A 13,870-nucleotide genomic window follows, 5' to 3' on the forward strand; every position below is an offset into this window, starting at 1 on the left:
GATCACTTATGCTTTATGCTGAACGAACAACATTGTGTTAGCACACCGGACTCTCGGCCATTAGGCGAGCACCAGCCTCACATGAGAAGCCCAAGATTTATCGGGTCAACCAGGGTGCAATGCACAAAAGACTGCGCAGTGAACTGTAAAAGGCCAGCCAGACTCTAATCGCTCCAGCCACTGGCATGATGATGCCCTCACACATGCTAACAATCATGCCATCTCTAATTTCATTGGTGGACATCAGCTGGACAGGTGGCCAGTCGTTGGCTTCCATGTCAAAACAGCGGCAGTTCAGGTCCACTGGAAAGCCCCCAAATAAACAGTCTGCCACCAACCCCACCCCTCGCCAAAAAAAGGAAGAAGAAAAAAAATCCCAGCCAGGGGATGTCTGTCACCTCGTTAGCCGCGTGCAAAAATTATTAAACGTACCAGAGACACTGTCTATTTATGTATGAACTGCAAAAGAATGAATTTTGTGATGATGTCTATTGTTTTGTTTTTTTCAAAAGCAAAAAATGTTACTGTGCACTTCATGTATATATTATCGGTCTAAAACTTAATCGACAGGAGCTTTGGTGGTTATAATTTCAAAAACATTTCTTAGATATACCTAAATAACTTTGTTCTACCTTAATATCCGTATTACAATTAATAATAATTAATAATAATGAATGATTTATTTAATAAAAACATCAAAACTGAAGAACTGAACAGCCATGAGAGAATTTAAGATATCTCTTAATGTGTCTACTTTCTGCACCAATAGTGTCATAATTGCAAAATAATAATAATAATTATTATTATATTATAATAATGATGACTGTTTTCAAACAAGTTTCCCAAATACTCCCCCATCTGTCATTCAAATACACATCATTGCCAACACTGCTGTCTCAGCCTAGAAGAGAAGTTTAAACAAACAGAGTATTGTTTTGAAAATGACACACCGTTCATACTTTTCATGGAAATGAACAATGGTTAAAGGGCTGTTCATACCAAAGACTAAAAGTTTTATGATGAAATAAAAAGAGTTAAAATCATGCTAATTATATGACAACAGAAAAGTCCAAGCGGAACAGTATCACACAACAAAGTCACTTTAAGAATGATTTTTTTCCCCCAGATTATGAACCATAAAAACTTTGAGAGCTACTCAGAATCCACACAACTTTAAAGAGCTTGAACATTTAGGCAGACGACAAAACTGTAGCTTACACTTAAAATACATAGAACATTATTGTCCGTTTACTCATTTATTGTTATTTTGCTAAGGCTGGTCTTTATTTATAATTGATTCTGTCAGTTTAAGTGGGGCAGAAGTAAATATTTTGTGGTATTAGAGAAAAAGAAAACATATGGTGAATTTTAAGTCGGTTCTTTTAATGAATCGTTCAAAAATACAGTTACCAGAGTGAATCTGTCTAAAGAATCAGAGCAGTCACTGAATAAACTACAAGTTATTAAAGTGATGTACATCACAAAACGACATAACTGTAACTTAAATACGTTCAAATGAGGCTGCGTATTTGCAAAATGTGTTTAATGATATTTAATCGAATTATATAAATAAAAGGTTTAGTAAATTGTTGTTCTATCTAATAATTTAAGGGTGGACGAGATATCACCCCCTACAGACACACTATTCTGTTGAAACACTGCCATAATCACACATCGTTCAGCATTGATGCCCAAGAGTGGCACAAGCAAAGAAATTCATTCGCGAAAGGCTCCGATTCCTAAACGTTGCCATGCTTCTTTTTCCAGTCCGGGAGCTTTAATGTCCTTAGTTGCACTTGCCATTAAATAATCATTCGTCTGCACCGAGTGAGCGACAGCAGAGCCAGCGGCACTGTTTAGTAAACAACACTTCACAATCGAGCACATTTCCCCGCAGACAATCAATAAAACACATCTGACCACCGACAGAGCAACAAAAGCACACATTGCGATGGGAGGTGTTTTCCACTCCAATCCCAAACGAAACAAAGCCACTGTACTGCATTACTATAACCACACAATGTGCCTCTTCCCCATGTGTACCAGGGACAATCCGTTAATGGGGGTTTCCCTACACAGAAATGTTGTTTATTTGGTGTTTTCAAAAAATTCCAATTATATTTTGTGATATTGCGTGGTTAGAAAGTCAATACAAAACGGTCTGGCTGGCCCTCAGCTCCTCATGCAAGCACACCGCGATGGGCTCAATGCAACACGCGCACTACATTCAAAATATAAAAACACACACTCCGCGTGCTCTTATGAAGAAGCTGAGCACAGAAATTCACAATACACCGTCGGCACACGTGCAACAAGGAAAAGAACCCCGCCAACTTTTCATTAAACCCGTTCAAATATGAGAAAGTGTGTGAGAGCAGCTGAACTCCTGCAGCAGTCCTGAATCTCAGACTTACCCTGTCACAACAGGCGCCATCTTCCACAAACTCTCACCAAAACTCCAAGACTCGCGAGATCCTCTCTCCCAGACCCTACCAGCCGCCGAGACAACAGAAGCAGACTGGAGGCTGAAGGAGCGAGGGAGAGAGAGAAAGGGGGCGGGTGACGAGGACGGGGGCAAGGGGGCAGGGTGAGTGAAAGAAAAGGGCAGACACCACAACAACAGGCGTGGGAAACTCTTCTGATCTCGCGAGAGGAGGAAAACTCTCACCATACAGCTGAGTGAGCGAGGCTCGTGGCATCGCGAGATTGGTGCGAAGCGCCGGGGATGGATGTTTTACAGTGTTTACCCACTCATAAATAACCTCCACAGGCGGAATTGGCAAGACATTTTGACGTTGAAGCTTGAGATTTCCCAGGCTCCGGTCTGGTAAGGTTTGCTCACGAGATAGTTATGGAGCTCGTTATCAAACCATTGAAATGACTGTAATGTACAGAAATACAGTCACATACACATACAGAAACCTTTACATTTCAATCGTGACTCCTGTGTTCACCCCAAAATTTAAATCTTTATCAATTCTTGTCTTTTCCGTAATGACTTTCTTTCATGGAATAGTTAGCAGAATGTCCATGCTGCTCTTTTACATGCAGTGGAAGTAAATGGTAACCATGGTTGTAAAGAAATATTTGCAGTGATTAGCAGCCTAAGAGTGTATTCACTTGCCTTGGGCCGGACCAAATACAATGTTGATCTTTTTTGTTTGGTGTGGTTCCCTTTCACATGCTGAAAAAACAAAAACAATAGAACCATCACAAAAAAAAATCTAATGGTTTCCACTACAAAAACCATTACAAACATTACAAACCATCAACCTTTAACCACTAAGACCATTAAAAATATATATTTTGTAGTGTGTTTTGGGACATATTCCATTAGGGTTTCTTTTTTCTATAAAAAACAACACAAAAAAGCCTTGCTACGTGTACTGCGTTAGGCTAACCGAGACTTGTCAACACACATGTTGTTGCTCTTTTGTTGGTTTTGATTGCTTCTATTGTCCTCATTTGTAAGTCGCTTTAGATAAAAGCGTCTGCTAAATGATTAAATATAATATAATATAATATAAATATATATAGATGCCCATTACAGTTTCCATTAAAACCAATACAATTCCCATTATAACCAGTAAAACCATTAAAAATTGTGTGATGGTGTCTATTGTTTTTTTCAGCAGGGTACCCACACGTGTGTTAAGGTCATCCATTCATTGGTTCATCCATTCAACCGTACCAGAGTTTGTTTGGAAGCGGACTGAGACCACCTCTTCAGTGGGGCTCCGTACGGTTGTTTGGGCCGCACCCGAGTGTGATTGCTGTATTCACACCTGCCCAAAAGGGAGCGAACTTGAGTTTGATTCGATCGAACCAAACAAGACAGGTGTGCATACACCCTAAATTTCTGTCTATTCCTCACACAACAGGTATGTTTGACTTCGTCTGAGGCTGAGCTTACCAATCTGTGTGATTTGCTGCTTGCAGTCAGGGGAGGAGTTGAAAACGGAGCTGTCAAATTGGACACTTTCAGTGTTTGCTTTCTTTATCACAGGCAAAGTGGATTAGATATAATATTTCTCAGAGATTAACAAACACTGAAAGCACATTTCATTCAGGAGTTTAATATAGTGCCTGTACGTACAAGTAGGATGTTCAAGATAAGCCTGTATTATTGAAATTCCAATATTGTGCGATGTGTGTTTTTGATGGTTCAGTATATGATTCATTATAGCATGGAGATTACATGAAAAGAGTTTTTGCTGTCATTAGTGAGTCTGACTAATTGTGAAACAGCTTGTGCAGCCACTCTGGAGAAATTTCATAGAATGAGTCAGTCGACTGCTCTGAAATTGCTGTCATTGTACTTTGGTTTGGTGGCATATGTCACCAGTCTGCGCAGGAAGTTGAACTCACCTAAAGCTTATGCTCATCATCAAGTCATATGAACCAACTCGATCCCATGAAAAAAACACCACTATTTTAAGAAGCAATAATTTTGTGTAAATTCGCATCATGTGAATCGTACGGAAATGTATGATTTTTAGACAGAAAAGTGTAAGCATGAAGGTCTACCCCTAACCGCACCCCTAAACCTACCTAAAGGTCTGTAGGGTATAATGTGAATGAGATCCCATGGTCTTTCTTTATAATCCTGCCATTCTGAAGCTAGATTCTAAATTCCACTTTATCTCCCGATTATTGCATGATCTCAAAACAGACTTGACAGCTCAACTGATGTCTTTTGTGCTGCTTGGCTGTGAGCTGAGTGAACTGTTCAGGAATATTAAATAGCAGTCAGACTCTTCACACCTGACCTCAAACTGACTTTAATCCACAGTTTTCCAATCCTTCAGACTCACTCTTTTTCAGACAAGAGAGTGAGTGAGAATGGAGGGGGACTGTAAGGAATAGGAGCATGATAGAGAAAGAAAATGTGAGAAGCAAGATAGTGGAAAAGAGTGACACGAGTACTAGGACGGATAGGTCACAGCAGAGAGAAAAAGATATAAAAAACAAATACGGTTTCACACAATCTGGCACTGAGCCTTCAGCCAAAGGATTCGGGGGAGGAAGCTGTTGTAACCTTTCTGGTTATTTCGGATCGAACCACACAGACACCAGATTGAACTTCTTCTTCCATCCTTTATCTCCGCATTCTGCGTAATAACGTTGATGACGTCACATCAATACACAACATCCCCCCTTTACTTGAATATGAACTTACCCCAACTAAACAAGTTATCGTTCACATTTTCTTACAACTTAAGACAGTTAAGAACATTCAAAGTACATGTAACACTGTACATCTTAATAGAACATCAGCACTGCTTTCTGAACAGGTGCACCACACCACAACAATCTTAAACTCTTAATTAGATTTTTACTTGTTTTCCTTCTCACATAATCTAGCCTTTATCAGTCACTCAACAACATAGTCTCTAAACCTTTCAGGAAATCTGATTAGTCTCTGGGGTCTGCAAAGTTTAGGAATCTGCTCCTCTCTCTGAAATGTTTCACAGTTCTCTTTGCCTTCCTCTGAACTTTCCTTTTGCTCTTTATCACAACTCGGCTCTCGAGCACATATCATTTCACCATCCAATGTTGGTGTTTCCGCAGACAGAAACTTCTTGACAAATGTCGTATTCCGTGTATACTTTGCTCCAGTGGGTGACTGAACGACAACGCTGTTACCTTCTCTGCGTACAACCTTGTGAGGAGTGCTATGAAATGTTGTTGTGAATTTGTCTGTTTTATCTTGTCTCACAAGCACTTGATCTCCAACCTCTATGTCTGATGTCTTAGCACCTCGTCTGTGGTCTGTGTATATCTTGGCCTTTCCTTTCTGCTCTGCGTCTTTGTCTCGAGCTTCAAGGTCACTGTGTGGAGTTGTAATGTCTGGTAACTTTCCTCTGATCTTCCTCTGAAAAAGAAGCTCTGCTGGGCTTTTGCCCGTTGTGGCATGTTGTATGGACCTGTAGACAGTCACATATTTGCGTAGCTCTTTTTTCCAATCCTGGCCCTCAGTTTGGGCAATCCGTACTCGTTTCATCAGTGATGCATTTTGTCTTTCCACTTCTCCATTTGCTTGCGCCCATTTTGGAGTTGTTTTGATATGGTGTATTCCGTTCTCCTGACAAAAAGCCTGAAATACACTGGACTGGAATTGTGGGCCACAATCTGACCTGATTGTTAAAGGAAGTCCGTGCCGACTGAAAATATCTTCCAAACGGTCGATCACTTTTTCCGCCGTTGTTGACTTGAGGATTGCATATTCATAGTACCTGCTGTAATAGTCAACGACAACCAGAATCGAATGTCCATCCGGTAAAGGACCAAGTAAATCTGTGGCTAAGTTTTGCCATGGCCCTTCAGGCATCACTGTGGGCGACAGTGGTTCAGCAACATCTGGTCTCGCTACCAACTGACAACCGTGACATGTCCTCACAAGTCTTTCTGCAGCCCTGTCCATTCCGGGCCACCAAACCTTTGTTCTCAGGTGTTGTTTTGTTCCTACCACACCAAGATGACCCTCATGTGCCAACTGTAATGCTCTTCCTCGCAGCGACTGTGGCAAAACAATTCTTGTTCCCCTGAGTATTATTTGGCCAATGGCACATAGCTCACCTGCAATATGTTTGTATGCAGGACAGTCATCAAAACAACCTGTTTGAATAGCAGTTCTCAGTCTCTGTAATTCCACATCATTTGCTGAGATCTGCTCAACTTCTTTGGTGGTGAGGGCGCTGGGTGTGGCACAAACTGCTATAAACCGCACATATTCCTCTGCTTTATGTGTGTGTATCTCACCTTTGGCTGATGGGCCCAGCAGCCGTGACAGAGGATCTGCAATGTTATGTGTTCCAGGTATGTGAATCACCCGGAAGTCATAAGGCTGTAATCTCAAGACCCACCTTTCGATTCGTGCGCATGGTTTTGAGCGAGGGCTATAAATTGCTTCCAATGCTTTGTGGTCTGTGACGAGATCAAACTTTCGACCATAAACATAAGGGTGCAATCGTTCACATGCCCACACCAGAGCAAGTGCTTCGCGCTCAGTTTGTGAATACCTTTGTTCGCACTCTGTCAAGCTCCTGCTCACATAGCAGACAGGAACCATTCCTTCACGTTGTTCCTGAACCAGTACTGCCCCAACACCTTTTGGTCCAGCATCAGCAATGACTTTTGTTGGTGCGTCCTTGTCGAAGTAAGCCAGTGTTGTTGCCTCGGCCAACTTATCTTTGAGAGTTTTGAAAGCCTTCTTCTGGTCAGTTCCGAAATGAAATTTGGTGTCTCTCTTTGTCAGTCTGCGCAGAGGTTCTAAGATGCTCGCAAACTGAGGTATGAATCGGCTACTATAGCCAGCTAAACCGAGGAAACCTCTCACCTCTGAAACGTTTTCAGGCTCTCTTGCCTCCACAACTGCTCTCACCCTCTCTGCCGTCGGTCCTATGCCTTTCACTGACAGCAGCATGCCCATAAACACCAATTTGTCCATGTTAAACTGGCACTTCTCTACATTCAGAGTCAAACCGCAGCTTTCCAGTCTCTTTAGTACTGCATGCATTCTTTTCTCATGTGTCTCTTTGTCAGGTGCATGGATGATGATGTCATCTGATATGTTCTCTACTCCTTCGATGCCAGCTAGAACAGTAGCTATTTCATGCTGGTATTGCTCACTAGCTGATGACACTCCAAACACCAGTCTTTTGAACCTATATATGCCATTATGAACGGCGAATGTGGTGATGTCTCTTGATTCTGGGGTCAATTCCAGCTGATGGTACCCCCATTTCAGGTCTAGTTTGCTGAAAACGACTGACCCATTCATTCCTTGCAACAATTCATCCACTGTGGGGATCGGGAACCGCCCACGAATGATTGCCGTGTTTGCTTGTCTCATGTCCAAACACATCCTTATTTCCCCATTCGCTTTGGGTACAATGACAACTGGGTTTACCCAAGGAGTTGCTCCATTGACTTTCTCGATAATGTCCATGTGGAGCAGCTCATTTATTTTTTTCTCAACAGCCTCTCTGAGGTGGAACGGAACGCGCCTAAGGGGCTGTGCAACTGGCGTCACTGTGCTGTCTATGTGTAGGCTCATTTGTTTTGTATTTAGTTTGCCTACTCCACAGAACAATTCGGGGTACTTCTGGCGTATCATGGACTTCACATCGCTTACCACTGCAACATTAGCTCCAATCCTCAGCACTCCTAATTTAACTGCTGTGTCTTTTCCGAGCAATGGCTCCCCTCTCCCGCAAATAACTGTAAATTCAGCTGTTGTGCTGCATTTTCCGATTCCAACCTCACACCAGAAAATTCCTTTCACTGGTAGGGGTTCACTTGATGAGTATGCATACAGTTTTTTGTCTGATTTGGCAGAACTGCATTTGATCTTTTTTTCCTTAAGCATTTCCCACGTTCCTTCATCCACTATGTTGCTTGTTGCTCCTGAGTCAACTAACATGGGTAGTCTGACACCTCCAACTGAGAACGTTATTCTGTCCATGCTGCTCTCTTCTCTTACAACAAATGCAAAGTCTTGATTTTCCACATCTGATTCAACTCTTTTCACTGTCTGTCTCACACTTCCCTTTGTTTTACACATTTTTGCAAAATGATCTCTTCCATTGCACTTTCTGCATGATTTTCCACGTGCGGGACATTTATAATCTTTTGCGAAATGACCTGTCTGTCCGCATCTGTAGCAGGTTTTGTTTGAATCAGCATTACCTTTATTACATTGCATTCGTTTTTTCTGATCTCTCACTCCTTTTCTGGATACCAGACTCACCGTCTCTTTCACCTCCGTCTCTGGAGAAACGTGCAACGCCGCCATCTGCAGTTCAACACGTTCGCACTGCGCTGCGATTTCTAGAGTACGAGCAAGTGTCAAAGCCGTTCCTTCCTCCAGCAATTTTCTACGCACATACTCAGAGCTGCACCGACTCAGAACAGCATCCCTTATTTGGTTGTCTTTATCAGCTCCAAAATCACAATCTTTTGCCGCTTGCCTTAAACATGTGGTAAACTGTTGCACGGTCTGTCCCGTTTTCTGCTTTAGCTGATAAAACGTCTGTCTTGCAAACGCCGTGTTTACCTGAGGCACAAAGTATGCGTTCAGCGCTGTTACTGCTTGCGCGTAGTCTGTTGGCCCTCCTGTGTCAGCGAGTGTAGAGAAAATATCCTGCACATCTGTCCCTGCGTGATGTAAGAGCAATGCTCTCCGTCTTTGCTTTGTAGCGTCGCGTGTATCGTCAGCCAGGATCAAACCCTTTCCATCGGCAAAAAGTTCAAATGCATTTAACCATCTTGTCCACCGCGGACCCAATGTGGCTGGATCGCTGTAGCAGTCAAACTTGGGAACAGTACCGTCCATCTTTAACGCGCGCCGCCCCTCTCCACTAAACTTTTCGGTTAATCGAGATAAAAAAAAAATCGGCGTGACACACGTCTAACTCACTTTCAGATTTAACTAACGAGTGAGTCCTTGTTGCAACATCCTCGTCGCCAATGTTGTAACCTTTCTGGTTATTTCGGATCGAACCACACAGACACCAGATTGAACTTCTTCTTCCATCCTTTATCTCCGCATTCTGCGTAATAACGTTGATGACGTCACATCAATACACAACAGAAGCCTCATGCACCAAAGCCATTTTCCATTCCTTTCCCCATCTTTTTTTACGATCTGAGAAAGTAACCTCCAGTTACTCTTAGAGTTTTATAAAAACTGTAAAGTTTCCGAAATCATTTACAGATGAAACCAGTAAATGACTGCAGAAGTGCAAGTGTTTGAGGGCCTCACAACCATTGTAACAAAAGCCTCAAGATATGTGAAATTATGATAGTGAGTGCGTGTTTCCAAGTTTAACTATTGGTTTTAAACTTTGACCCCAAAGTGTTATAAAACTAATAACATGTTTTATGGATACACACAAATATGATTTAACGTTTCCTTTAGGAATCCCCATAACTCTTTGTTCCTCCTGTACACACCACAGGTTGTCAAGCCGGCCTGAGAGTTTGTTGGAAAAGTGTTTGAGACTTTGCCAAAGTTTGCCCTAAGTAACAACTATTATTTTTATTGCTATTAAAACATCATTCATTTTAATGTGTTTGCATAGCGCAACAGTATAGCCATCTCTTTTCTATTCTCTCTCACCCCGTATGGTGTTGGTTCAGAATTTCACTCCTATTGATTTGAGCACCGTTACTTACTTTTCTACCTTCTCTTTCCCTCTCTTTTTCCTTCCACTCCAATATTGTTCTCTCATCTGTCTTGCAGGTCCCAAGTGATTATTTTCAATGAAAGAGACCCATCTCAGGAGCTCAATGAAGCAGACAGCATGTGCCGCCAATTCAAGCAATCATGACTGAACCACAAGTGTGCCGCCCGTAAATCCAGTGTTGATGACTGCCTGTGTATTTTGCCAAGAGAAAGACTGGTCTCCAAAGACAAGTCCCACTCCAGCCCCCAACCAGATGATACCTTTTAACCACAGAACTGTATAGTGTGTGCATTAGGGCCGGAGCCTTACGGATTTTCAATATTCATACTCATCATAGTGGAAACAGCCCTCTGAGCAGGCACTGAGGACGGAGAAACGTACCCCCCCCCCCATCCCCCCACCCCTTTCACACACACACCATGTTGAAAATCATCATTATTTCAAAAGTAAGTGTGCTTTGCGATCAGATAATATTTCTGTATCTGATAATGAATGCCAACAGGCATCACAAGACACCACTGACATTTTGCCGGGCTGGACTGACCTGTAGTTCAAGCAGTCAGCTGTATGAGTGTGTTCGCCTCGGGGGTCACACACACAGTTGGACCACAAAGCACTAGGGAAAACCCACAAGAAATAGGCAGTTTGACTAATGGAGAGTCATCTTTAAAAGACCCAGGCGTCATTTGCTTCACAGACAGCCATGGCCTAAATCAGTGCCTCTCTCTTTAACGTGAGAGCAGGATGGAAAATTAATTGTAGTACGTCCGAGAACAGCTTAAAAACAGTTTAGAAAGTCTCGAATGAAATTAAAAGATGCGTTTAAAGCTCTAGGCTTTGAGTGTCGTCCCCCAGTGCACGTCCATCAATGTAAATTTGGAATATTACCTCTTTTAGTGGGAGTACACCAGCTAGGATGATGGCATCTGAGGAGAATTTCACACACATACTAATCATTATCCTATTTCATGGGTGCTCGACATTTCAAAATGTCTCATGAAATTAATAAAGTCATTTAGCCCATAATTACAAGTGCCTGGTTTTCCCGATTTTAGTTGCAGAGGGTAAAAGGCGTTTGGTGTAGCAAATATATTTTACGGTCTGAGGAAAATAGTTGATTAAAGTTAATGACCGAATGTGGCATCTCAGTTACTGTACTTCAGCTTTAGTCTTGAGCTGTTAGCACTGATGTACAAACCAGTGACTGTTCTGAGAAATCGAGCATATCGAGATACTACTCAAAATGGCAAAGGCAAAGAGGAGAGAGACACAAGGCCAATGTACAATTTCACAAGAATATATTTTGATAAAAAGGAATCTGTTACCACACAAGACTGGGCTTGAGAAGAAAAGTGAAGACTAAGTAGACAGGCTTTTTATTTGTATTAACACTGCAAAAATATCAAACAAACAAACATATAACGTTATCCAAAAAAACAAGTGTTAATGATAAATCCCCTGCGATGTTTGTACTGGCTACTGTATACAGGCCACCAGGGCACCATACAGACTTTATTAAAGAATTTGCTGATTTTCTATCTGAGGTAGTGCTGGCTGCAGATAGTCCTAATTGCTGGTGATTTTAATACCCATGTTGATAATGAAAGAGATTTGTTGGGATCAGCATTTATAGACATTCTAAACTCTGGTGTTAAACAACACGTTTCAGGACCTAATCATTGTCGAAATCATACTCTAGATTTAATACTGTCATATGGAATTGATGTCGGTGGCGTTGAAATATTGCAGCAGAGCGATGATGTCGCAGATCATTTTCTAGCTAAAGCTGTAAAGCCAACTCCTTGTTACAAATATGTAGAACCATCACTTCTACCTCAAAAGACTACTTTATAAATAATCTTCCTGACTTGTCTCAATTCCTCAGTATATCCAATAACTCAGAACAACTTGATGATGTTACATAAACTATTGACTCTCACTTTTCTAGCACTTTAGATACAGTTGCTACTTTACGCTTAAGGAAGATTAAGGAAAAGAGTCCAACACCGTACAGCAGTCCGGAAAATGGAGCGCAGCTGGAGAAAAACAAAATTAGAGGTATTTCCATTGCTTGGCGGGAAAGTACCCTATCCTACAGAAAAGCATTAAAAACTGCTAGATTTGCTTACTTTACGTCTCTTTTAGAAGAAAACAAACACAACCCCAAGTATTTACTTAATACAGTGGCTAAATTAACAAATAATATCAGCAGATGCAGACATTACCCAGCAGCACAGTAGTAATGACTTTATGAACTACTTTATTTCCAAGATAGAAACTATTAGAGATAAAATTGTAACCATGCAGCTGTCAGCAACAATATCGCATCAGATATAGATCCCATCACACTATATAGATCCCATCACACTATATAGATCGCATCACACTATAGATCCCCTGAGGAACAATTCCACTCATTCTCTTCTATTGGAAATGAAGAATTGTATAAACTTGTTAAATCATCTTAACCAACAACCTGTATTTTAGACCTTGTTCCATCTAAGCTCCTAAAAGAGGTGCTTCCAGAAGTAATAGATCCTCTTCTAAATATTATTAACTCATTGTTGTCATTAGGATATGTCCCAAAAACCTTCAAACTGGCTGTTATTAAGCCTCTCATTAAAAAACACAACTTGACCCCAAATAATTAATTAATTACAGACCGATCTCGAATCTCCCTTTTAATAAGATATTAGAAAAGGTAGTATCATCACAACTATGTTCCTTCTTAGAAAAAAATGATATATGTGAGGATTTCCAGTCAGGTTTTAGACCATATCATAGTACTGAGACTGTTACAAACAACCTGCTTTTATCATCTGATCGTGGTTGTATCTCTCTATTAGTGCTACTGGATCTTAGCACCGCGTTTGACACTATCGACCACAACATTCTTTTAAATAGACTAGAAAATTATGTTGGCATTAGAGGAAGTGCACTGGCATGGTTAAAATCATACTTATCTGACCGCCATCAATTTGTGGCAGTAAATGAAGAGGTATAATACCAATCACAAGTGCAGTATGGAGTACCTCAAGGCTCAGTACTTGGCCCCTTACTTTTCACGCTTTACATGTTACCCTTGGGAGATATCATTAGGAAACATGGTATTAGCTTTCACTGTTATGCTGATGATACCCAGCTCTATATTTCTTCACGACCTGATGAAACTTACCAATTTGCAAAACTAACGGAATGTATAGTTGATATCAAAAACTGGAGGACTAGCAATTTCTTACTGCTAAATTCTGAAAAAACAGAGGTGTTAATTATTGGAACAAAAACATTTGCATGTAATAAGCTAGATCACTGTCTAATACCTGATGGATGCTCTGTAAATTCTTCGTCATCATTTAGGAACCGAGGCATACTTTTTGATAGCAATCTTTCCTTCGAAAAACATGTTTCTAGCATTTGTAAAACTATTTTTCCATCTTAAAAATATATGTCAAATGCAGAAACATTAATTCATGCCTTCATGACCTCGAGGCTAGATTATTGTAATGCTTTATTAGGTGGTTGCTCTGCACGTTTAATAAACAAACTCCAGCTGGTTCAAAATGCAGCAGCTAGAGTTCTTACTAGAACCAGGAAATATGACCACATTAGCCCGGTTCTGTCAACACTGCACTGGCTCCCTATTAAACATAGTATACTAAGATCTTGCTAATTACCTATAA

The 13,870-nt window shown here is 41.1% G+C and overlaps 1 protein-coding gene across 1 annotated transcript in view; it reads right to left on the reverse strand.

The window, feature by feature from the left end:
- The window catches only part of LOC306873490 (recombining binding protein suppressor of hairless-like), a 51,447-nt gene extending 48,957 nt beyond the window's left edge, over positions 1-2,490 (reverse strand). Inside the window, exon 1 of the mRNA XM_079422820.1 lies at positions 2,415-2,490. Within this exon, the coding sequence (XP_079278946.1) occupies positions 2,415-2,434 (20 nt within the window). The 5' untranslated portion in view covers positions 2,435-2,490. The remainder of the gene's footprint in view (positions 1-2,414) is intronic.
- Positions 2,491-13,870: the final 11,380 nt, after the last annotated feature.

This window comes from Barbus barbus (assembly GCF_936440315.1).
Source record: "Barbus barbus genome assembly, chromosome: 1".
NCBI classification, from domain to species: Eukaryota; Metazoa; Chordata; class Actinopteri; order Cypriniformes; family Cyprinidae; genus Barbus; species Barbus barbus.